A 27,353-nucleotide genomic window follows, 5' to 3' on the forward strand; every position below is an offset into this window, starting at 1 on the left:
TCTTTTTCTGTGAGATGAAGGTGTGCTATCTACCTTATAAGTTTGCTGTGAGGAGCAAGTGAAACAATGTATAAAAAGTGCTTTGTCAACCTTAAAGGACTACATCAGTGTCAGGTACCATTATTAAGTACACTGCTTTAGCCACTGTGCCTAGCTCCCTATGCATTTTTAGAGCAATCAAACTACATAGGCCACATAGTAAATATATCCCTGTCTCTAGATAGCCAAATAGGTTCTTTAACAGCCACAGTATATATTCATTCCCATTTAAAAATGTATGTCATTTGCATTTGTTCCAATAAAGACATTAAATAAGTAGTTAACCTAGCCTTGTTTTCCACAAATCTCTTTTTTACCTTCCTAATAAAAATGCACCACACTATCTTAAAGAAATACCAGCTCATCAATTTATCTCATATACAACATTAAATATTTTAGTGGAACTATTTAAATATTTTTGATTGAATGGAGTTTATATTCCAACTTAAAAATGGAAGTGAAGCAAATGGTATGTCAAACTGTTTTGAACACAAAGGATTTTTTAAATTGGCTAAAAAAAATCTTAAAACTATTTTTACTGCTGTCATTCTGGTGATGTCTTGAAGCCAAGAAATCTTAATAATTCACACTATGTGAATTATAAATGACTAGTCACAACTATATGCCTTTTGTGCAAAAGAGTACTCAAAGTGTTTACATTTGTCTATATTTGTTGGCACAGATGTATACTTTTCATGTTACAGAACACAAAAATGATTTTAAAATCTTTTCAGAATTGTGAATGACTTAGCTATGCTCTTCAATACAGTGATCTAAGACAGTTCTGAAAAACTTAGGATGAAAAATGCTGTCCATCTCCAGAGAAAAAAATGATGGAGTCTAAATGCAGATCAAACATGCTTTAAAAAAAAAAAGCTTTATTTTTCTTGGTTTTTTGGGAGGGGGGTCTGTTTTCTTTTGCAACATGGCTAATATGGAAATACATTTTGTCTGACTGCACATGTATTATCTATATCAGACTGCTTTCTCGAGGAGGGTGGAGAGGGAGGGAGAAAGAATTTGGCACTCAAAGTTTTTAAAAACAAATGTTAAAAATTGTTTTTACATGTAATTGGAAAAATATAAAAATTTTCTCTTAAAAAATCTTTTTAGGTTTGTTATTATATGCCAAGAAAAATAAGAGGAAGAAGTTTCATTTAAAACTATATACTAGTGAATATGAAAATGCTTGACATCCAAATAGAAGGCCTATTAACCTCAAGTTCTGGCCTCTCAGACTTGATGAGTTCCTTAAACCACCTGAGTTGCCATACCTTGAGAATTACTGACCAGATTCTGTTTCCAGATGGAGAAATGAGCTGAGTGCCACAGTATCCTTTGTTGCATATCCTTGATGTATTAGGAGGAAGTAAATTTTTTTCTCTCTTAAATGTTCAGTGACTTGTGAGGGCCTGATTTCGTGCCAACATCAAACCTGAATTAAGAGGGCCATTTGGCATGCTTCTAGCAGGCTGAGATGAGAAATGGCCTCATGGCTCTACTGATGGTTAAATTGGAGGAGAAGCCCTACAGATGGGGGGTGGGGGTGGGGGGCTGATTGGATAGTGAGACCTGCCCAGCTCCTGAGCCTGATCATGCATGGGGAGGCCTCTTTGTGGGACTAGCAGCAGTCTCCTTCTCAGGCAAACAAATTAGCTAAGTGAATGCTGGAGGAGGCTGCCTGGGAGGGAAAAGAAAGTGCCAAGGCCAGTGTTCCTTGGCTGTAGTTGACCAGGCTCCATAAATTGGACTGCCTGCAAGTTAGACTCAGAGTAAATTGGGCAGGGGGCATTCAGACAGAGCTCTCAGCCTTCAAGGACTTTGCAGTGAAAGCTGAGGGGTGGCTAATGGAGCTGCTGGCAGCCCAATGAAGAGATTTACCCTGTTGGGGTGAGGGGGCCCCAGGCTATACTCTCTGGCCCAGAGACTCAAGTTCCTTCTGAGATAGGAGCCAAGAGCCTGAAGAGTTGAATTGAGGCCTAAACTGGGGAACTCTCCAGCTTATTCTAACACTGTTCTCTGGGGAGGTAAGTAGTGACTCCCTACCCTGAGGGAAAAAGCTGAGGGCAGACCCTCTCCACCCAAGAGCATAGATAGTTGCCTTAGAAGTTTAAACAGAAACCTGAGGAATCCCTGAAGCAGTGGCTTCTGAGAGCAGGGTCTAATACAGCCAGTCCTGAAAGGCTCTCTCTGCTTTGGACTTCAGTGGTTTGGAAGACCTCTCTGAGGACCTCCTTTTTCAGAGTCAGCTAAATTTGTTAGACCCTTCAAAAGGGGAATGGGCTTTGTCCCTTTTTAGGTGGCTGAGATGGGGAGAGCCAGATAGGTGGCACAATGGATAGAGTGCCAGGCCTGGAGTCAGGAATACTGGAGTTCAAATTCGGCCTCAGACACTTAATAGCTCTGTGACCTTGGGCAAGTCATTTAACCCTGTTTGCCTCAGTTTCTTCATCTGTCAAATGAGCTGGAGAAGGAAATGGCAAAATATTCCAGTGACTTTGTCAAGAAAACTCCAAAAGGGATCACAAAGAGTCAAACTTGACTGAAAATGTCTCAACAGCAAAGTGTGGGGGGGGAGGGGTGGGTTGGGGAGTGGAGTGGTTGAAATTACTAAAGGAAATGGATTGATAGGTTGGATTTACTGCCTCCCTATACAAGTATAGGTCAGTCAGGTGGTGAAATTTAAGCCATATGTATCTTCCAGAGCTTCTGCCTCAGAGAGGTGACAGAGGGCAGTCCATGGAGGGAGGGGTGCTAGGGGCTTGGTATTTGTGAGGGTCCTTTCAGCAACCTCTAGCTGTGTTACTGTGAGTAGAGCCAAATGAAAACCCTTACAGTTACCTGAGCCATCCCACGTAACTACCATACAATATCAGATCCCCATGAAGGTGAAAGATAATTCTTCTCTAGTGAAGGAAATGAAGGAGGCTGGACTATTTCTTTATAGCAGGTTGCCTTACAGCTGTCCCGTGTTACCTGTTAAAAAGGTAGATGGTACCATCTAATCCTAGGTATCCCTCAGGGTTCTGTCCTGGGCCCTTTTCTCTTTTCCCACTATGGTACTTCACTTGGTAATCTCATCAGCCCCTGTGGATTTAATTACCCTCTCCATGTTGATGATTCTTAAATCAACCTTTCCTGCCCCAGTCTCTCTGTTAACCTCTAGTGTTAAATCTCCAGGTGCCTTTCAGACATCTCGATCTGAATGTCCAGTAGACATCTTAAACTCAACATGCCCAAACAGAAGTCATTATCTTTCCCCCTAGACCCTTCCCACCTCCTAGCCTCCTTATTACTGTAGAGAACACTATCCTTCTAGTCCTTTACAATGTAGGAATCATCCTTGAGCAACAGGAATTTTTCACACACACGCACACACACACACACTCGTGGGCGCACACGCACACTCGTGGGCGCACACACACACACGCACCCATATCCAATAGGTTGTCAAGGCCTGTCCATTTCACTTTTTCACCATCTCTTGAAGATGTTCCCTTCTTTTCTCTAATACTGCCTTCACTCTGGTAAAGGCCCTCGTCACCTCATGTTTAGAATACTGCAGTAGTCTGCTGGTGGGTCTGCCCACCTCAAGTCTCCCCCACTCCCATCCATCCTTATTCAGAAACTAAAGTGATTTTCCTAAAGCCCAGGTCCAATCATGTCATACACACCACCCCTACTCCTACCACCATTCCCACACACACTCAAAGTCCAGTGGCTCCCTATCGCCCTCAGGAACAAATACAAAATGCCCTCTTTGCCATTCAACCCCCTTCATAACCAACCCTCTTCTACCTTTCCAGTCTTACACCTTACTCCCTGACAGGTAACTCTTTGATCCACTGACCTTGGCTTCCTGGCTGTTTCACAAACAAGACTCTGTCTCTTAGCTCCAGGCATTTTCTCTGACCATCTGCCATACCCGGAATGCTCTTCCTCCTATTCTCTACCTCCTTTGTTTCCTTTAAGTTCCAGCTAAAATCCCACCTTCTACAGACAGCCTTCCTCAACCCTTCTTTACTCTAGTGCCTTCTAGTTCATTATTTCCTATTTATCCCGTACATAGCTTCCTTCGTATCTATTTGTTAGCATGTTGTCGCTCCCCCCCACCCCCCCGCCCCAATTAGATTGCAAGCACCTTGAGAGCAGGGACTGTTTTTTGCCTCTTTTTGCATCCGTGGCACTTGGCACAGTGCCTGGCACGTAGTAGGAACTTAATAAATGTATATTGATTGATTTATCCCACAAGTTACAGTCTTTGGGTTTATCACTGTGTTACTATGACCATTTAGCTCTTTGTTGTATACCTGATCTTTTTAGCTGATTGACTTCTCTGTTTTTTAACCAGCACCACATAGTTTGGTGGATCGCCGCTGTGTAGTGTCTGTAATTTGAGATCTGCCGCTGCTATGCCCCTACATTTTTTCATTATTTCCATTGAGACTCCCGACCTTTTGTTCCTCCAGATAAACTTTGTTATTATTTGTCCTGGCTCCTTAAAGTAATCCTTGGTAGACTGAATGGTGTAACAATTAATAGGTGAATTATTTTAGGTAGTATTGTAATTTTTATTATATTATCATGACCCAACCCAATGTCGCACTAATGTCTCTCCACTTATTTGGGTCTCTCTTAAATTCCGTAAAGCAGTTTCATAGTTGTATCGGATAGTTCTAATGTGTCCTGATATGTAGACTCCTAAATATGTTATACATTCTTTAGCAGTTTTGAATGGAATTTTTTTTCCTCTTCATATTGGGTTTTGTCAGTAATATGAATACATTACTTATGCATTTATATGGACAAGTATAATATGCATGCCTATACATATATGCAAATACATATACATATATTCATGTGTTTGTATAAGAAAGCTGATTGGTCTGGCTTTATTTTATATGCTGTTACTTTCCTAAAGTTACTGTTTTGATTTATTTTTTCAGTTGACTCTTGTATTGCTGTAGTTAATACCTCCATTATTATCAAATAATGGCAGTGGTAATGGACATCCTTGCTTTACTCTTCTCTTGTTGGAAAAACCTTAGTTTTTGTCTGGTAATGGTTTTAGTTAGATACTATTTACCATATAACAGAAAGGAGGTCTACTTCATAGGCTTTTTCCCATAGAAATGGGTGTTTTCTTAAAAACTTCTCCTATATCTATTGATATAATTTGTGCCTTTGATTGTTTTGTTATTAATATGGACTGTTATTTTTATAGTTTTCCTGATGTTGAACCAGCCCTTTATCCGTGGTATTAATCTTACCTAGTCTTAACATACAGTCTTTTTTTATGTGTTGCTGTAGCCTCCTTACTAATATTTTATTTAACTCTTTTGAATTTGTATTCATTATGGAGATTGGCCTTTAGTGTCTTTCTCAAATGGATCTCGCTCAGGTTTAGTTATTAAAATTTGATTTCTTTTTAGAGGACGAATTTGGTGGGTGGGATCCCCTGATTTCCTGTTTTTTGAAATATTTTATTTATGCAATGTTGGAATTAATTGAACTTGAACTGATTGAATTAATTGTAAATCTATCTGGATTGCGGTTTTCCCTCCCTTTAAGAGCTCGTTTATATCTTGATCAGTTTATTTTTCTGAGATTGAGTTATTTTAATTCCCTGTTTCCTGTTCCATAAAACCAGGTATTTTATATTTTTTGATATTTATTAATTTCATTCAAAATTTTAGTTCTGTTGACATATGACTGAGCAAAATAGTTTCCAATAATTTCCTTTATTTCTTCATTTGTTTTAATTTCTCCTTTTTTTTTTAAACTAACAGTCTGAGCCCTGTCGGCTTCTGAGCCCTGATTCAGAGTCAGATTAGCACCAATGCAGGCTCCAGGCATAGAGTCAGATTAGCACCAATGCAGGCTCCAGGCATCTTTGGCTAGACTCTGGACTGCACTTGGCCCATGACACAGTTTCAGGCTCTAGGTTCCCTGATTTCCCTTGTTTTCTAAGATGGAAGGCTTTTGGGAGTGCTCACCACATTGGGCTTTTCTATCCAGGCACCTTTCCTAATGCCTTCAGACTTCTTGTTTCTTTTACAGGTCTAGACTGGCAAGATGTATTCACTATCATTTTTTTCCTTGATTTTCTTGATCATTTTTGGAATAATGAATTTTTTTCCCTTTATCCTTTTTTTTTCTTTTTTAAATCTTTTCCTGGAATGGTTATCAGAGAACTGGGCTTGTTCTGTGTCCACTCATCCTGCCATCATGTGGAGAGACTATCTTAATTCTCTGTAATGGTTAATATGAAAATTATTAAGCAGATAATGGTAAAGTAGACATTAAATAATGGACAGAAAAAGTAAACGATCCACTCATATGCCACACTACTGTTGGGATTACTTAAGGGCAAAGGATAAGAATTTTGCCATTTCAAAATGTTGGGGTTGTGTTATTACCTACAACTTGCTAGGATTTAATACTCTTATAAATTTTGTTTATAATAAAAGTGCCCATGGATCCTTGGCCTCCAAATTCAGAAATGAAATTATGTCTGGGGCCTGGTATACATAAAGGATAATATTTAATCATTCTTGATGATTAGTCATCTAGCAATAGGACTGTACTGATAATATTCTCCCTACAGATGGTTTCACTAAAATGTGTGTTTTTATTGTTTGGACCAAAGTGAGTTGGAAATATTACTTCCCGCATATAAAACAAGTAAAGCTTATTTGTTGAGGTCATCTTAAAAGCATAATCATTTAAAATTATCAGCTGATGTAGAAAATTGGATTTGTAATTTTGTTAACATTTGCATAAAATGCAATTACATAGAAATTGATATTCCCTGAAAGCTTGTAGTAAGCTAGGCCTTAGAAAATAGGGTATGTACCACTTTAAAGTCCAGTTTGAGATACCCACATGGTGCTTTAGCATAGAAACATAAAATCAGTGAGATATAATTCATTGATTCCATTAGAGGTTTGTTAAAGTAACCTTGACTAAGGATGTTTTAAGTAATGTTAGAATCTCACTTAAAAATATCCGTCCACAGGAAAAAAAATCCTTTGCAGAAAATTTCTGTTGGTCATAGTCAAATCCTTTGAATAGGGCTCTTCAGTCTGACAGTATGGGTATGAGTTCATTGATTCTAACAATAGGTTATCCTTTAAAATCAGTATAAGGATTCCCTCAGTTACCACAAATATGGCCATTTGGGAATTAAGTCACTGTTGACCTTGGTTTCTTCAGTTTAGATGAACAAGCATTTACGTACCTATATGTACCAGATTATAGAGATGCAAAGGCAAAATCAAAGAGACCCTTCCTCAGTCTTAATTTGGACCTTTATTTCTTCAATTATAACATTGGAGTGCTGGTCTAAATAAGATTTCTTTTCAGTTCTAAAACTCTGTGGTTGTGTGATCAATAGTTTTAAGCAGGCTCCAAAATTCACTATCAAGGAGCACTTCCTTGAAGTTAGAGCTGTCCAAAAAAATGGCTTGGGTTGTCCCTGTATGGAGAATTAATTTCTGGCTACAAGATGTATTTTTGGGCAGCTAGGTGGAGAAGTAGATAGAGGCCTGGAGTCAGGAGGACCTGAGTTCAAATTTGACCTCTGACACTAGCTATATGACCCTGGGCAAGTCACTTACCTCTGTTTGACTCAGTTTCCTCATCTGTAAAATGAGCTGGAGAAGGAAATGCAAACCACTCCAGTATCTTTGTCAAGAAAACCCCAAAAGGGGTCATGAAGAATTAAACAACAGTGGGTTGTATTTAGACAAAGGCTGTGTCGGGGATTTTGTAGAGGAGGTGCTAGTTGGACTGCAGGACCTCCGGGGATCCCCTCAAATACCTGTGACTGTCTGACTAAAGTACTTTACCTAAAGGTAATGGATGTTCCAGTGTATCTCTGATACAGAAGCAGATCACACTCGCCCCTCACCTGTGACTTTGTTCGAGTCTTTCAGTAAATCTTCCCTAGGGGATTTCAGTTCACTGGAGGGTTTTAGGAAGTGGGGAAAGTGATGTTGCGGTTTGCACATCCTTAAAACATTTAAAGAAATTAGTCAGCAACAGGAAGTTCAAACTGATCTTTTGTTTCTTTATCACCCGTGTTTGCAGAAATATCCTCACTCTCTGTTGAGGTCATTCCCTGCAACAAAGAATAAAAAGAAGGCACTGCATTTGGGGTTGCAGGCTTGGGTTCAAATTCCAGTTCTGCCTTTTATTTGTAACTTGGGGCAAGCCATTTACCTTTCCTCTCTAGGCCTCAGTTTCCTCACCTATAGACCTAGGGGACTGAACTAGATGACCTTCAAATACACAGTCACCTCAGAAACTCTGATCATGTGCCCACTCCTCTATGAACCTTTTCTTTTCCCCTCAGGTATTATGGTTCTCCGCCTACGCCCAATAATTTTGTGTTTACTTTCCCTAGCACCCGTTCACTTTTCCGCCCCCCAGGTCGTATTGTTTTCTTTCAGGTGAACATAAGGAATCTAAGACAAGGGACTATTTTGGAACTATTTTACTTCTTGTCTCAGTGTTTCCAGTACCTGGAACAAGTGCCTGGCGCATAGGCACTTAATAAATGCTTATTGAATAAATGATACAGTAATTGTTTTAGGATCATCAAATTTACAAAATAAAAACCAAAGTTTTTCTATTTTGTATAGGAACAGGATAATTTCTACAATTTTTTTACAAAAAAAAATTTTTTTACAAATTTTACAAAATTTTTTACAAAATTTAAATCTAAACGTTAAGTATATTTTGTATGAGGCACTGTGCTGCAGCGTCAGAGTCACAATTAAAATGGTTCTTGCTCTCAAAAAGCTTTTATCCTGCAACATGTATACAGATAAGTAAATGTAATCCATGGCCCAGAACTCCAAAGATCTGTATGTATACCTAGGTCAATCTTGGCCACTTTTCAGATAGCCTAAGATATAAGCTAATCAGTCTAAAATGAAGGGTTTAAACAAAGAAGAGTTATGAGAGCTGGGCTAAAATCTGTTATTTAAAAGCTCATGGAATTTTTCTCTTCACATTTTTAAGGGGCTGTTATCCTCTCACTTGGACCCAGGAAAAATCCTTACAATGCTATTTATTCAAGGATATTCCACTAGCCCCCTTTAATCTCTTCTTTTCAAATAGAGTGTATCTTTTAATTTCCATATTTTAGTCATCACCCCATCTTAATGTTACCTAAGGTCTGGGACAATTTGGGATATTGGAACAAAATCCTCCCTGAGGCCCCCACACACATACACATACACACAAAAACACATGGAGTGATTGGGTGAGAATCATGCTTATGAGTAAATGGAATAAGCTAAAAGACAGAGGTGTTAAATCATCTTCTTATAAAGGTCACCTGATCACCATCCAAATTTAGTAACCTAAGTTTTATGCTTAATTATTTAAGTTAACCAAGTTAACTGAAATCTAAATACCGTTACATTGTACTTACTTTTATGTTATTCTGTACAGCAAAGTATAACTTCTGACTGTTGGCAGTCCCATGATCATGACGAGCCTTCCTGTTCTTTTGCCACCTTGTCAGTACAAGTTTTGACTTCAATTTTGGCTTTAGCTGGCCTTTGTGCCACTATTCCTTCTAATCTTCCACTCCACCGTCAAATTCTTTTTCTTTATTGTACAAATATTATGTCACTATTGCTAAAAGCCTTCATAGACTCATATAGTTGGAAGAAACCTCAGACAGTCCCCTTCCTGAAACAAATTCTGAAGACTTATTTATATGAAGCAAGAATCTGTTTTCATTTGCACATTTTCTTAACATTCTTGGGTGTTTTCAGGGAAGAGACAGATTTTATTTGAACCTTTCTATCTCCATCTTATAAAGGGCTAATCTTTGTGTCCCTTAGAAGGGGCCTTTCAGTCTCTGTTTAAAGACTCCTAGAGATGGAGAATTCATCAAGAGGCAATTCATTCCATCATTGGACAACTTCAGTTATTAACAAAAGTTTTTCTCTTATATTGGATCATAATCTCCCTCCCTGTAACTTTCACCCAGTTAACCAGAACCCATTAGTGCTGTCTTTCAGAGCTAAATGAAGCAAATCTCTTAGTTACTTCAGTGGCTCCCTCAGTGCCCACCAAACTGAAGTCCATGCCCCTTAGCTTTGTTCAAGATCCTCTAAAATCTGGTACCATCTTTCCTTTCCAACCTGATCTCACACTGTTTCCTTCTATATAGGTTAATGCTTCAGCCCAGTCCAGACTACTCACCATTCCTAGGGTCCCTGCCCCATATTGTCCTGCTGCTAAACCTCTGTCCACACCCAGAATGCCTCTCTTCTTTTTTATCCACTCTTCTAAGTGTTGAAATCATACCCATCATTCAAGACCCAGTTCAAATGTTACTATTCATAAGATCCGCCATTCTTAACCCTAGTCATAAGGAATCTTTTCTTACTTGATGCTCGAATACTGCTTTGCTTATACTTTCCTCTAGGGTGCTTATTGGATTCCGCTTTGCGTTTTAGTGATTTCTATATGTTTATTCCTCTGCTAGGTTGTAAACTTCATTAAAGAAAGGGACTCCTTGTATCCCACAATGCCTAGCACAGTGCTTAGCACAAAATAGCCACCTAAAAATGTTTGGATTGCAATGAATATTTTAATTGAATTTTTTTCTGGAGAGGAATAAATCTATTGTTTCTTTTATAAAAGTTTTTTGTGTTTTTTTAACTTTGCAGATATTTTTATCCTTATAAGCCCCCAAGACCACCAAATAAAAAAAATCTTATGATGTTTCAAGAATATATATTACAGAAATAATTATTTTTAATATTTTTAAAAACCAAAATGATCATATAGTTTAGAAGAGGAATTTTAGCCTACTTGTAAATATTTTGGAGTTGTTCTCTTATTCTGTGTTTTTATATTGGGCATCCCTAGCATCAAAATATCTTTATCTTTTTTTGCCCAGCCTTTCTCCCTGGATTGGGAATTAGGTAAAAACCAGGCTCTGCACATTTCTGGTCAGATTGTTGTAGCCTTCTATGAACCTGGCCTGTCTTATTTTTCCTTACATATTGACTACTTTGCTCTTTAAGGATCACAGGGCTGGCTTGAGCTAGGAGGATACAGGTCTTTCATCAGGCCTTATACAATTAGATCAAGGGCTCAGTTTGATTGCTGCCCTCCTAGGCTTTCCAGGCTCCAGTCTGGTTTGAGTCTAGGCAACACAGCTGCAGGCTTGCCCTCTGGGTTGTTCTCTGGTGAAGAGTGGTTGGCCCCACCCCTGTCAAAGAACTGAAAGGCTCAGCAGGATCAGAGAGACTGTGCTCTTGGCCTACCTGTGCCTTAGGCCAAGGATTAGATTTAATATTTCACTCTGGGCAACAAGCAGCCCTGTGGCCTGGCCTCTCTTGGATATCGCTTCACCCCGTGTTCTGAGCCCTACCCAAGGGCTGAGGCCAAGATCCTAGCCCACCCATGCTCTAGAGTTCCTGCCATATTCACTTGCCTTATGGGTCAAATTTGTGCTCTTAGTCTCAAAAGATGCCCCACTGTGTTTTCTCCTTAGGTTTCCTAGTCACTTACCAGTCTAATGGCCTTAGATCTTCAATAGAGTCTTTGGGGGCCATACTGCTTTCTCCTATTCCAACATCTTGGCTGATTTCCCCAGGAGTTTAGAGGACAAGAATGTGTTCAGAATAAGTAACATACCAATAGAATATATACAATAAGAAATGTTAACCACTAGATGGAATATGGCGCATGAGCATTTTCCAAGTTGCCTAAGTATTTTATTCTTTGATATGAAAAAACATACATCCTTTATAAATTCTAGAAAGTTTATTTGCATGGCTTAACGAAATGCTGATAACACTAAGTATTCCCATTTGAGGTCTCGTAATATAAGCTCCTTAGGGGAAAGCATTTATGCCATCCACATTTAATACAGCGCCTGGGATATAGTGGGCACCTAACGTTGTTGAGTTGTGTCTGACTCTTCGTGACCTCATTTGGGATTTTCTTGGCAAAGATACTGGAGTGGTTTGCCATTTCCTTCTCCAATTCATTTTACAGGTGAGAAACTGAGGCAAACAGGGTTAAGTGACTTGCCCAGAATCACACAGCTAGTTAAGTGTCTTGAACTCAGGTCCTCCTGATTCCAGGGCCTGGCACTCTCTCCAGCTGGCCATCTCGTGGCCTTCGACACCTAGCAAAAACTTAATTGATTATCTTAGTTTTTCACAATAGGGAAACATTTTTGCTTTCCTTCAAGTCAGAGAAATTAGTTTAATCTCTTCCCTCTTGCTCTCCCTGCTGCCAGCTATTCTTAATTTGAATGGGAGAGAGCTAGGAAAGTATCCTTTAGCATCATAGAATTTAATTTCAGCAAGGATCTGAATGGTCATCTAATGCAACCTGTGATTTTACAGATAAAATGAATGTCAAAATGCTTGATTTACTTGAGGTAACATGGCTAATTGCTGGCAGAACCAAGACTACACTTATCAGTACAGGTTCCTTTGGGATTCTTTTGACTTATAGATTGATTCACAAAAAAGAAATCTGCATATAATTTCCCATCACTTTCCCATACAAACGTCTAATAATCTTTTTTTTTTTTTTGAAGCAAACTATTTGCGCTCTCTCTCTCTTTTTTTGGTTTTGTTTCTTCTTTCTCCTGGTTCATTCCATTGGTTATAGTTCTTCTTTACAACTTGGCTGTTATGAAAATAAGTTTAATGTGAAGGTATATTGAATTACATGCCGTCTTGGGGTGTAGAGGGGACAAGAGGGAGGGGGAGAAAATTTGGAACTCAGAAACTGGTGGAACCGGGTATTGTAAACTAAAAATAAAAAATAAATTTTAAAAAATAATAATCTTTCTTTAAAATTTCAATTAACATTTATTTTCTCTCTTCCCCCCCCCCATAGGAGGGCAGCAGAATAAGGGGGGAAAGCAAAACTCTTACAACAAATACACATAGTGAAGCAAAACAAATTCTCACATCGGCCATGTCCAAAAAGCTTTATCTCATTCTGCATCTTGAGTCTGTCACTTCTCTGTCAGGGGTGTATAACATTGTAAAATTGTCTAAGAATTATAAATTTGATCACATCATCTACTTGTAGAAGATAGCCTGTAGTCACTGTTTTATGAACTTTTTTATTTTTTCCTTTACAATAGGTATGGTCTGAATATGCGTTGCTTGGCAGCTCGGGTCAACTACAAGACTTTGATTGTCATCTGTGCGCTCTTCACATTGGTCACAGTCCTGCTGTGGAATAAGTGTTCCAGTGATAAGGCTGGTCAGTTTCCACGAACCTGGAATAATGGTCTGAGAGCAGATGGGTTAGAAAAAAGAACGGCTGCCTCTGAGAGTGACGACAGTGTGAACCATGTGGCCAGGCAGCCGCCAGAGGAAGCCTCTCCACAGGAGCAGCAGAAAGCCCCCCCTGTAGTTGGAGGCTTCAACAGTCATGGAAACAAAATTCTGGGACTCAAATATGAAGAAATTGACTGTCTGATCAATGATGAACACACAATTAAAGGAAGGCGAGAGGGAAATGAGATCTTCCTCCCCTTCACTTGGGTAGAGAAATATTTTGAAGTTTACGGGAAGATGGTCCAGTATGATGGCTATGATCGGTTTGAGTTCTCTCATAGTTATTCCAAAGTATATGCACAGAGAGCACCTTATCATCCTGATGGAGTGTTTATGTCCTTTGAAGGCTATAATGTGGAAGTCCGAGACAGAGTCAAGTGCATAAGTGGTGTTGAAGGTTAGTTCGCTGCACTCAATTCTTACCCAGCTCTTTTGGAAAATATGAAATTACAAGTTATAATTTAACAGGAACTAAAGGACTTATGGCCATCAGTCTTTTCAACAGTCATACTTGCAGAGACCCTCAGGTCAGGATAGAACGCTAGATAGCCATCTACATGATGTGATTTCAGGACATGACAAGGCCCACCTTAACCAAAAAATGTCTATCACCCTATCACAGGTGCCTGCCTGAAGTTCACACTGTTTAAATTACTCCCTTGAGTTTAAGTGTTATGTTTCCAGAAGGCCACTGTTAAAATGTAGGATTTGTTTATCAGATTAGGTTGGTGTCACCATGAGAAACAGATGTAGGCCCTTGGCAGGATGGGGAAAAGGACAGATTTTCACTTTGATCGGAAGGGGCAGGAGGCTTTGGGAGTACTACTGGAGGTTGTGAAAATGGTGGTAGGAAGTGGGAGAGAAGCGAAAGGAGCTTTTTGGTATTTGGCAGAAAATACCACATCACAATGCTCTAATTGACCTGAGCAAGTATGAATTCAACTAAAAATTAAAGAACTAATTCTCTCTCTTTCAGCTAGCCCTGATCTTCCACTTCAGCCTCAGTCCAGTATTCCCAACCTCCAATAAGAAGATATCTCTAGTTATATGTCCCCCACCATCGCTGCAAATGTCAGAAATTGAACTATATAATCTTCCTTACAGCTGGAAGTATCTTGTCACTTTCCCTCATTTTGGTCAACAGTGCCCCCTGCTCTTCCACAGCCATAGGCTTAAAACTTTTAAAATCATTTACCACTTTCTTCTGTTCCTTCACTGAGAATTTCTTAGTTACCAGGTTCTGTTTTTTCCTAAACCAGTGTTTTCATCCAATTAAGGAACTCCTGGCATAAAAATCCCCACCTCCTGCAACTTATGTTAAGAGTTGGTTGGGGTAAAAGAGATGTTAAGTGACCTGCCCATGGTCATATAGCTAGCTTTGTCAGAGACAAGACCTGAGTCCGAGGCTGCCTAACTCCAAGGCAGGCTGCTCTGTGCTAGTCCACAATGCCAAGTGCTCTTAAGTCTTTCATAATTTTTCCTGAGACTTGTGCCCTCCTTTCCATTTTTGCTCCTACAAATTTAGCTTAGATCTGGTGTTCTTAACCTAGGACTTGTGAATTTGAGTTTTCTTCAATTTCAATCTATTGGTTTCCTTTGTAATCCTGTATATTTTATTTTATGCATTTGAGAGACATTCTAAGAAGGGACCCATAGTCTGCCTTTACCGGACTGCCAAAGGGGGAGAGGGTAATAGACATTTTTTTTTTGGTCAAGGAGGGTCTTGTTACTCCCTGAAATCATGACATAAAAAAGCTGTTAAAAATCCCTGGCTTGGACCCTCATTACATTGTGCCTGAATTACTGCAGTAGCTTCCTGATGCTAGCTTTGTGACTGCAAAATTAAGTCACCAAACCTCTGTGAGCCTATTTCCACATCTGGAAAATAGCTATCATAAACATTTAGTACCTATCTCAGAGGGTTCTTGTAAAGCTTTAAATGGAATAATGTATGTAAAGTGCTTTGTAAATTTTAAAGTACCATATTATTCCTAACTGACCTCCCCGTATCTAGTCCTTCCCATTCCTGCATATCCCTGCCATATTAATCTTCGTAAAATATTACTTTCATTATGGCATTCCCCTGTTTGACAGCCCCCAGAAAGGCACGATTGCTTATTAGCTCAAATCTACACTCTGGCTCACTGCAGGGCTTTCTTAAAGAGGCAGCATAATGTAATAAAAAGGGTACCAGATTAAGAGTTAAAGATCTCAGTTCAAATCTCAGCTGCGCCACTTATCTTTCTGTAACAGTGGGTGAGTTCCTGAGCCTCAGTTTCTTCATCTGTGAAATGAGGAATTTAGACAAGATTTATAAGGGCCTTTCCATCTCAATGTTATGACCCCAGTAAGGGCAGTGCCTGGCAAACTAGGAACTATTATTTCCCTCCCTTCTTCCCTCCTTTCCTTCCTTCCTTCTTTCCTTCCTTCCTTTCCCTTTCCCTCAGGTGATTAAAAATTATTTTCCTTTTATACTAGCTTCGCTTTCAGCTCCACAGAACACTGCAACAGTCACATCTCACTTCTGAAATCACTTATCCAGCAACCTTGACTCTCTGGATAACAGGTGAAAATCTGGAAAGAACTTTTTTTTAAAAAGCCTCTAAGTATCAAGATAGATGTCATCAAGTTTAGGCTTTAAGACACTGCTTATATACTTGGCTCATAAAAAAGCTACTGAGGCACTCACTTCCTGGTACGAATTTTAGGCACAGGTCTAAGAAAGTTGCTTACCCAATTTCCTATCCCACAGAAGAATTAGAGAGTTTATTAGAGGATAAGACTGATCTTTAAAGCTAGGCACATGGCCAGCAGTGGGGAGTGGCACCTTGTAACCTAGAAGCAAGCAAAATTATTTTTTAAAAGCAGGTGCAATGACTCTAAAAGCCTGGTGATCTATTTGGTGTCAGGATCACACTACTGCATATCTGAGCAGTCCATGAGTGCAGCTTTGTAGTATAGCACGGTAATTGATCAAATGATGACTATGAATCATTGGAAAATGTTAAATTTTGTTCAATCTATTCTTTTCCAGATAGCATGGAAGTGGTTACGGACATAAATATCTCCCTAAACATTGTCGTCAGCGTTTTCCAGGCATCATTAACACATTGTAGTCCAACCCTGTGGTAACGGCATTTGGCCATTTGTGCAGTACTCAGATCAGATAGTGATGGTCAGCAAGCCTTCTCTCCCAACAGATGAGCTAGCTGTGACCAGGCCTTGATCTCCAAGGAGTCATCTCTCTTCATTTTGCCTCCCTCCCCACTCCATGCATTACTTATACACTGGGAGAGTATGGGAATAATTTATTATTTTTACTAATCAGAATCACACACCCCCATGACCCGGAACTACGTTTTTTGTTCCCCTCTCTTCACACTTTGAATGGCATTTTCTGTAGGTGCATCAACAGTATTTCTGAGCAGATTGTTCAGCCAAAAGATATTGAAACAAACTCTGAAATCCTAATAAACCGTTATCTTTAAAACGATGTAACATAGACCTCAGTCTCCTGATCTTTAAATGAAGATAGATTAGATGATCTCCAAGATCTCTTTCAGTTCTAAATGTATTGTCTACGAAATAGACAATAAAAATTAAAGCTCTTATAGGTTTAGAAAACCTTTTTTGTACCCGTTAGAAGACCAGTACCAACCCAACCCATCCAAAACTTGAGTGGGCTGCCACTAGGTGGCACATTTGCTTATTTCAGTCTCATTGATTCCGGCTGTTGAGCACTGCAGGTTTGTATTGTTGAGAGCCCAGACATCCATGCAGTGTAATACTAGTGATGGCAGTTCACATGTGTCTGGTGCCAAGATTTACTGTGCACTTTCTCCACAATGATCTCCTTAAGTAAGTAGTGTATTATCCCTGTTTTACAGACGAGGACACTGAGGCTCAGAGTAATGAGGTGAACAGTATGCAGCTAGTCTTTAAAGAGTTGGTATAAAATCACATCATAATTAAGGTATAGACATTCAACACAGCTTCAGCTGAACTTTGAGAAAAATCTACTTTGGGAGCAAGAAAACAGAACATAGACATGTTAGGCCTCTACCTGAATTTGCATGTTATGGCTCATTACTAATTTCCTTAAAACTAAAGTTTATCTTGGAAGTGACGCTGAAATTCACTGCCTTGCTGGTCCCCAACCAATTCTACTACCACTAATGACTTGCTGTTGGAGCCACAGGCAGAGGTATCTCTCTGATAATACCTATTTATTAAGAATTGTTTCTTTAAGGTCTGATAGTCAAAGAGCAAAATCTTTTAAGGCAGAGGAGTCAACCTTTCTATGCTGTTTAGGCTTCTTTTTTTTCCCTTGGTAACTTAGAATGGGTAGAGGCAGAACATGGGATTGGTCCCTTTTTTTTTCCTCCCCTGTATTAACAGAAAATGGACCCAGGACTATCAGATAAAGTTGGGCAGGAACCTGAAATATGGAACATCTTATTTTTCCCTTGCTCTTTTATTTCCTCTTTTGTCCATTCTACTTCCTCTTTCAAGTCTAACTTTGACTTCTAAGTTTAATCGCTAAATAATGAGAACCGTTCATCCCCAACTTATGCTTTATGCAGAGACTCGTCCAGCAAGTGTCATGCCTCAGAGCTCCCTTCTTAGAGTAACTTGGATATCACATGTGTGGTACAAGACATCATATGGATGGGCATACATGTACCACATTTTTACCAATGTGTCATGTTTTTAAAGAATTATAGTGGTGGAAGTAATAATAAAAACAGCTGACATTTGTATAGCACTCCATATTATTTCATTTTATGCAGAGTACATACATTGAAATGCTTAACTCAGAAATTGGATGTTACAGTTATGATACTACATTTTCTTACCTATCCTCATAAGATTTAAATGCCCTTTTTATTAAAAAAAATTTAGCAACCTTTTAAGCAAGTGCTTATGAGCAAGGTCTATACTTGTCTTTGAAAGTAGGATGTTCAAGTCTTTAATTTTCTTGAACATGGCTAACATTTTTAGCAAGTATTTCAACCATCAAATGATAAGCTTAATTATTCGACCGTATCTTGACATTGATAAGAGAAGAGTCAGTAACTAGATTGTCACATTTGGCATCCAATAAAATTTCATGTGTAAAATCTTGTGATGGGTATCTTTGGTTAAATTAGTTATTTGTTTCCATGTACAATAAATAGTGCTGTGATGCTATCAATAGTTAAATATCATAGAGAAAACGGTTTAAATAATTGTAAAGACAACATAATTTGCTTTTTTAGAATATGATTTTCTTCTTGATCAGAATCATTGATTGAAAATTGGTAACACCATAATAAAACAGCAAGGAGTAGGATTCAAAACTGGTTTTTAAATGGTTTGACACATTTATTCATTTTATTTCTCCATTTTATAGGTGTACCACTATCCACCCAGTGGGGACCTCAGGGCTATTTCTACCCGATCCAGATCGCTCAGTATGGTTTAAGTCATTACAGCAAGAATCTGACTGAGAAGCCCCCTCACATTGAGGTCTATGAAACAGCAGAAGACAAGGACAGACACAGTCGGCCTAACGACTGGACTGTGCCAAAGGGCTGCTTCATGGCCAGTGTGGCTGATAAGTCTAGACTGACCAACGTTAAGCAGTTTGTTGCTCCAGGTGAATTATTTATTATATTAGAATGTTTGCTACTCTTAAGATTTACAGCAGATAAAGCTAAAAGAAATGGTTCTTTTCATGTGGATTGGATGTATGGTTACTGTCTTGAATAACTTCCTCATTTCTCTCTGCAGTTGTTTGATGTTTATATTTGCAGTATTTCCAGTGCATGTGATATGGTTGTATTCAGCATTCAAAGTGTGAAAATCTCAATTTATCATAATTTATGGTAATGATATCATATACCCTAGCTGTTACCATAAGGAACTTAAGAGGGTTACGGAACAAAGTACACCAACCAATACTAACATCTGTAAGCGGGAATATTAAATATGTAAACACCCAAAAAACATCAAACAAGATATTTCCTTAAGAAGGAACAACTTTGAAATTGGGGCTTATGAAACAGAATATTTATTCTGGGAGAGAGAACTACAAGAGACTTTGGAAATCATTTAGTGCAACTCCCTCATTTTAAATATAAGGAAACTAGGAATAAAGGAAAAATGATCTTGCGGGGTTTTTTAAAAAAATATTTTTCTTTATTTTTATTTCACTTTTTTCGAAAAAAATTTCTCGGGGAAGATATCCCCAAATTTCCCATTAAAAGCCAATAAAAGCATGTAATCTAATTTACAAATCTAGCCTTTTTTAGCTAGCATTTTAATAACACTTCTTTTCCAGTACTTTTGTAAAGAAAGATAGCTTAACATTATTTAGGTAGCATATAAAGCTGTCGTTAACATGGATAGATTAGTAATGTTAATACTGTATTTTTATAGCTGACTTCAAGGGCTGGATTTCTCTAAATGCCTCCTCCTACATTTAAAAGTTTGAAATCTGTATCTAACCTCACACTTTGCTCTACGAACATAGAATAGCTGAAAGGGGCTAGAGAAAATTATGGAACTGTGCTAACTGGGTGTGCTACAGATTTACGTGACGTAATCTCACCTGGACCTTCACCACAAGAAGACAGTCCTTCTACACCTCCCTAATCGACTCACTATCTCACTTACCACAGCAGCTTTTCCAAAATTTTCAGACCGCTTCAAGCCTCTCATTTTATTCTCCTTCCCTCCCCTCACCTACCACCTTCTTAGCTAACAACCTTGCATTACATTTTTAAATCTTTGATCTTTTTTTTAAAATTACATGTAAAAAACAATTTTTAATATTTTAAAAAAATTTTGAGTTTGAGTTCCAAATTCTTCCCCACCCTCTCTCCGCTCCCCCCTCATTGAGAAGACAAGCATGGATTATACATGTGCAGTCAACCCTTGCATGATACTTTGCTGAAAAAAATGAGGCCTTTCACTGAGAAGTCCCTCTTCTCCCTTTTTCCTCATCTCACACAACTCAAGCGTCTTTCCCCAGCTTTCTCCTCCTTCACAGCCTTGTCTCGTGAAGAAATGTCCCTTCTTCTTGCCAAGGCAAGCCCCTTTACATGCACTTGTAATGCCGGTCCATCTACCTGTCCTCAGCAGACTGCCCCTTCAATCAATCATTCTCCCTCTCTCATTAATCTTCCTTCTCCTAGTGGCTGCTGCCCTGATGCCTGCAGATATGCCCACATCTCTCCTGTCCTTAGGAAAAAACTCACTAGATCCAACCATCTCCATGAGCTGTCCTATATCTCTCCCTTCTTATCTGGCTAGACTACTTGAAAAAGCCATCTACATTCTGTGCCTTCATTTCCTTTGCTTCCCCTCTCTTCTAAACCCTCTGGAGTGTGGCTTCCAGGTTCATCGTTCAAATGAAACTTCTCTCTCTAAAGTTACCAGTTATCTCAGCTGCCAAATCTAATGGCCTTTTCTCAATCCTCATCCTCCTTGACCTCTCTGCAACACGTGCCACTACCACCTTTTCTTCTGGCTCCTCTTTTCTAGGGGTTTTCCTGACACTGCATTCTCTAGGTTCACCAACCTGCCTCACTGTTCTCTCTCCTTTGCTGAATCTTCATTTGTGTCATGCTCTCAAGCTAAACGTGTTTGGCAAGGTCTGTCCTGTGTCTTTTTTCCTTTCTATACCCTATCAATCACTTGGTAATCTCGTCCGGTCCCCCGGGTTCAGTTTCCATTTCTATTCTGATGATTGCTTAGATCAATATGCTCAGCCCTGATTTGTCTCCTGAGTACCGTTCCTGTATCACCAACTGCCTACTGTCCGTATTGACCTGGATGTCCTGGAGGCATCTCAGTTCCAGAATATCCAAAACTAGGCCTCATCTTTCCCTCAAAAAACCCATCCCTCTCTGTTCCTATTGAGAGCATCACCAACCTGTCGGTCACTCAGGCTTGCAACCTCAGCGGTCATCCTTGACTCCTCACTCTCATTTGCCCCACATGTCCAATGTGCTGCCAAATCATCTTGTTCCTTCCTCTGTGACATCAGTCAGCTAGGTCTGCTCTTCACTCAGCTGGGTAGTGCCGTAGATAGGGCACTGGATCTGGAATTAGGAAGACCTGAGTTCCTATCTGGCCTCTCAGACACTTAGTAACTGTGCAGCCCTGGGCAAGTCATTTAATGAATGTGTGTCTCAGTTTTCTCATCTATAAAAGGGGGATAATAATAGCACTGGCTTCCCAAGGTTGTTGTGAGGACAAAACGAGGCATTAAATGTAAAGTGCCTTGCATACCTTAAAGCACAATAAATATTAGCCAATGTTACTATTATTTTTAGCAATGCCGTCTCTAGAATATGGTGTCTAGAACGGAGCACAGTATTCAAAATGTGGTGTGACCAAGGCAGAGTGCACAGTACTGGACATTGTGCCTTTCTTAACGTAGTGTTCAGATTGCATTAGCTTTCTGAGCTGTGCTGCTGACTCCCGCTGAGGTTCCCATCCACTAAAACCCCCACATCTTTTACAGATGAGCCCCTCCCTAGCCATTGCTTTCCCCATCTTGTTAATGAAGTTGATTTTTTTAAAAAACTAAATATACTTTACATTTATCCTTATTAAATTTAATCTTGTTAGTTTCAGCCCAGTGTTATAACCTGTGAAGATCCTTTTGGATTTTGACATGATCGTTCAAAGTCTCAGCTATCTATCCCTCCCTACTTTATGTCACTTATAAGTCTGATAAGCCCACCATCTATGTCTTTTTTTATACACATCATTGATAAAAATGTCAAACAGTCCACAGCTAAGCACAGATTTCTGAGAAAGTCTGCTAGACAGCTCTTTACAAGGTAAGAACAGATCATTATTAAGGACTTATTAGTGGTTCGATGGTCTTTGAGTCTGAGTCTCCCTAAACTGTACTTTTGTATGGTCTAGTCCGCTTGTCTCAATACTTTCCACAAGAATAGAAGGAGAAATTCCATCAAATGCATCACCAAAAAATATAGGCAACCTTTTCCTGATGTAGCAGGCCAGTAACAGTATCAAAAAGAGAAAGGAGGTTAGTCTGTCATGATTTACTTTTTGTGAGGGCTGCTTCCTTTTCTAAATATTAGTTAAGAGTCCCTTGAATACATGATCTAGTAGTTTGCCAAGAATTAAAGTCCAGTACGCTGACCATTCCATTCTCTTTCTTCTTTGGTAACAATGACATTTGACCTTTTGCATTCTTACAGTGCCGCTTTCAGTCTCCACAGCCTTTCAAAGACGGCTGACAGCAGGTCGGCAGTCATAAGTTCCACTTCTTTTAGTAACCTTGGTCATAGTTCATCAATCCGTAGTGACTGGAATTCAATCAAGGGTAACTGGGTGCTCCTCTCTTAAATTCATATTTCTCATGAGTATCAATTAAGAAACAGCCATTTTTGTTCTGTGCTGTCCCTGCCAGTGCCACAGTCCTTGGCAGCTCTTTGTCACCCGTTATCGGTCATCTACCCATCTCTTCTTAAATTCTTTTCCCATTTTTTGCTGCCCTTACTCATTCTGACTTTTAGTATGGACACTGTTCTTTTAGGCATATGTCACTTTTGTATTCATTTACCTTTTCTCTGAACTCTTTTGTCCAGAGCTCCTGTTAAACTACGCCTAAGGTTTCTTTATGTGGCTCTTATGAATTTTAAGATGTTGCAGTCAGTTTTTTCCCCCAGGTTGCCTATCACTGCCACTTAACCAACCATTTCTTCCTTGCTGGTCACAATTAAGTCTAAAATAGCAATCCTCCCATTACTTCCTCTACTGTGAGAGATGAAACAGTCAGAAAGGCAAGTTCGAAAATGCTCAGCTTACACAGTAGCTCAGTGTAGATACAGCATGCAGACCGAACTCCTGAGTGATGAGCTGCCAGTCTTATCACAGCCTCCTGCTTGCCACGTGACCCTGAGACAATTTTAGAAGAACCTACCAAGGAATGGATAAAATTAGGCTGAGAGCCTGGAAGTGCTCCATTCCCTAGTCTGAACAATGTCATTATGCTTGGTGAAAATACTCTCTTTGGTATCGCCTCTTTCCGAAAGCTTTTCCAAAGTAGTTTTTTGTTGTTACTGGACATTTATTCTCCCCTCCTCTTATTTAATTCCAGGAAGTTTTTTTTTTCAGTAGATTCAATGCAGAACATAGTCCAGAGAAAAATGATCTTACTAGATAATGCAAGTAATAATCTGACAAACCGAGGCAAATCATCTAAAAATCACCCAGAAAACCTCTTCACAAGCCAAGTCTGATTTGTGGCAAGCTATACAGAATATACAGCACCACAAGAAAGAAAGGTTTTAGAAAGCAGATAGAAATTACAGGGTGCCCATTATCTAGACTGTAGTAAGCACTCGTTGGTTCATTACTCAAGGCTACAATGAGTGGATTTGTATGGTCGCTTTCACAGTCAGCAGATTACTCTGGCCTCACTAGAGGATGAAGAGAGAATATAAAAGAAATCCATAACCTTTTCTCCTCTGAATATTTATCTTCCAAAAAGATACCAGAGTGTTCTTGACAACTTTTCCCTTAGAGACAAGCAAGCCCAAGTTGCTAGTGAAAATTTCTTTATTGTCTTTTTCAAGTAATGGGCTCATTAATTCTAATGGATATTGATTAGTGGAGAAAAATACATTACATCCTTATTAATGAGTCTGTCTTAGTAAAGAGGGAAATGTTGCACAAAATTAATTTGGTTTCATAAGTGACTTTATTAATATAATGCTTCATGTGATGTTTGAATAAATCCAGTATATTAAAAAAATCCAATTTTTAACAATTATTGGGGAAAAACTAGGTGAAGGACAAAATAATGCCTCTTCAAAGAAGAAATGGGTTAATAAAAAAAAAAACTGATGTGACTTGAAACCATTCCAGCATAAAACAAAAATGGCTACTAGGTCATATAGCATTTTTGAAAAGCCAAAATGTAAATTCCCACAGTGGTTGGAAATTTGGAATTTATTCAGAATTATAAGAGAACATAACAGACACCTGAAATCACAAGATCATGCTCTCCTTCAACTGAAAAGAGGCCAAACTGAAAAATAAATAAATGTAGCAGGAATATTATTCCCAGACTGAGTCTGTATTTTAAATGTCTATCAGTCTACAAGAATCTATTAGGCAGTTGCTAAGTGTCCATCAGGATGTTAAGTTTTGGGGACACAAAGACAGACAAAAGCATGGTCCATCCCTCCCCTCGGAACTCATGTTCTGGTGGGAAAAGCAGCATTCAGACAACTGTGTACACATAAAATATGTACTGTGGGAGGTGATGGGAGGCAAGGCCCTAGTAGTAGAGAGTACCAAGAAAGATTTCTTGCCCAACGTGGGATTTGAGGAAGCCAGAGAATTCAGAAAGAGCTGAGGAGGGATGGTGTCCCAGGTGTGAGGGGCTGCTAGTGAAAAGGCTTGGAGTCAGGAGACAGATTGTTGTGTGCAAGGAACAAGAGACTGGCTTAGATAGATTATAGGAGTCTGGGTTGTGAAGGGCTTCTCAAGTCAAACAGAGGTTTTTCTAGTTGACCCTGCAGGTGACAACCACTGGAGTTTATTGAACAGGGACAGTGATGTGCTCAGACTTGTGCAGTAGGAAATGCACTTCCATAGACAAGTGGAGCGTGGAGGCCAACCAGAAGGCTACTGCCAAAGTCCAGACATGAGATGGTGATGGCCTGTTCAAGGATGAAAGCTGTGTTAGATAGCAGGGGACAGACACATAGGAGAGATGCCATGGAGGCAGGAGCAGCAAGACAAAATTTGGCAACAGATTGCATGTGTAGAGTGGGTGCCAAGCGAAGAGTCGAGGATGACACTGAGATTGTGAGTCTGGAGGGATGAGAAGATGGTGGTACCCTTGTCAATAATAGGGAAGTTCTGAAAAAGAAAGGGTTTGGGGAAAAGATGAATTCTGTTTTGGACCTATTGATTTTGATGCCTACTGGACATGCTGTTTTAGATATCCAAAAGGCAGTTAGTAATACAAGATGGGGTCCCAGGAGAGAGACGAGGGCTGGATCTATAAATGCAGAAATCATCTGAGTGCAGAGATCATTGAACCCATGGGAGCTGGTGAGATAGCCAAGATAAACAGTTCAGAGAGAAAGGAGAAAGAGGGCCTAGGACTGAGGAGACACATACATTTGAGTGGACATAACCCAGGTGAAGAACCGGCAAAGGAAATTAAGGAGTGGTCAGACATGTAAGAGGGAGAACCAGGAGAGAACAGTCTTGAAAACCTAAAGATGAAATAGTATCCAGGAGGAGATGGCAATCAGCAGTGTCACAGGGATGTCAAGAAGGTTGGGGATTTTTAAAAGGCCATTAAATGTGGTCATTAGGAGATCACTGGTAATTTTAGAGAAGTTTCAGTTGAATCATAAAATTGGAAGCCAGGCTACAGAGTGTTTAGAAGAGTGGCAGATTTTCAAGGAGTTCCACTTGGACCCAGAGGACAGAATTCTAGGAATAATCCATGGAAATGGGAAAGAAGCAAATTTAGGCACGATAAGAGAGAAGACGTAATGCTTTAAAATGTGGGCTGGCCAAAAGTAGGTTTCCTCCTTGATGGAGAAAACCACTTGTTGAGGGAGCAGGTTCTTGTTCTGGTGTGACGTCTATATAGGATGACCTCGTAAGGCCCCTTCCTGTGCTTAGATTTTGTAATTGTGCCTGCAGTGGGATCATGGGCTCTGTCCTACAGACTTCTTCCTGATGTATTCTCTCTCTCTCTCTGTCTCTCTCTCTCTCTCCCTCTCCCTCTCTCTCCCTCTCCCTCTCCCTCTACCTCTCCCTCTCTCCCTCTCTCTCCTCTTTTCCTCTCTCTCTCTCACACCCTCTCTCCCCGCCCCCCCTCCAGTTTCACTCTGGAGCTCATACATTGGATCACAATACACAATAGGTTCCTGCCCAAGCTCCACTTAATGGCTATATTTTGGGCCTTCCTGGCTCACAGTCAATGTCAGTAGTAACTGTTTCTCTTTTGACCAGCAACCCTGAGGGTCTTCCCCTCCCAGAATTGGGTGTTACCTCACAGTGAGAACCTGAAAAGGCCTTAGCCTAAAAGGGCCAGGCTTTCCCATTGCATCCTGGGCCATCTCCAGTGGTTCTGTTGAATATCAGGCCACTGGACCCAGATGGCTCTGGAGGAGAAAGTGAGGCTGGTGACCTTGTATAGCCCTCCCTCACTCAAATCAAAGTCAACTGCAAGTCATGTCATCATCTCTCTGATGTCATGGTCCTCTTCGAAAACGAAGGACAAATACAACAACCTGTGTGATATTAACATGGTCCTTTTTGTGCCCTTTTGGGACTAGGAGTAAAACAGATGATGCCTCCTCAGAGAGTGCCTCACATTTGGTTTTAAAATATTTAGTAAACTTTACTGACACAATTGATCAACTATTCCAACTAATCTAGTTACCACATATGTACCTATACCAAGTGTCCCAGCACGCTTTTAAGCCATCAAAGCTTAAAGATTTTTTGGACTCTCTGTATGTGTGTGATAGAACTACATTAGTTGGAATAGTTGATCAATCATGTTAGGAAAGTTTACTAAATATTTTTAAAAAAACAAGTGTGATGCCATTTATGAGTAGGGCTCATCTATTTTTAGGTAATATATTCATGCATGTATAAAGGAAACCAATTTTCAAAGAATGAGAACATGCTAAGAATACATTAAACTAGAATTCTAATAAGTATAATTTAATTTTTGATTTAAAAAGGTTGTTATAGTTAACATTGAACATTATACAGGAATGCTGGTTACTAAAGACCTTCTGTTGACATTAAACTGGCTAAAATTACTTTTGCCCAGAACCCGCACAACTTGAACTTGGTTCTCAAGCTAGCAAGATGCAAACACATTTTTGGAGTAATTCCAGTAGCCACTTATCCCAGACAATCAGGTGACCTTTAGTTCTCAAAATCAATACCAGCTGAACTTAA

At 39.5% G+C, this 27,353-nt stretch overlaps 1 protein-coding gene across 1 annotated transcript in view; it reads left to right on the forward strand.

Moving 5' to 3' along the window:
• GLCE (glucuronic acid epimerase) overlaps positions 1 to 27,353 on the forward strand; it is a 146,011-nt gene that overhangs the window by 114,148 nt on the left and 4,510 nt on the right. The window contains exons 3-4 of the mRNA XM_036735198.1: positions 13,184 to 13,779; positions 18,775 to 19,020. Coding sequence (XP_036591093.1) covers positions 13,197 to 13,779; positions 18,775 to 19,020 — 829 coding nt within the window. The 5' untranslated portion in view covers positions 13,184 to 13,196. The remainder of the gene's footprint in view (positions 1 to 13,183; positions 13,780 to 18,774; positions 19,021 to 27,353) is intronic.

The sequence above is a fragment of the Trichosurus vulpecula genome, chromosome 8 (assembly GCF_011100635.1).
Source record: "Trichosurus vulpecula isolate mTriVul1 chromosome 8, mTriVul1.pri, whole genome shotgun sequence".
NCBI lineage: Eukaryota > Metazoa > Chordata > Mammalia > Diprotodontia > Phalangeridae > Trichosurus > Trichosurus vulpecula.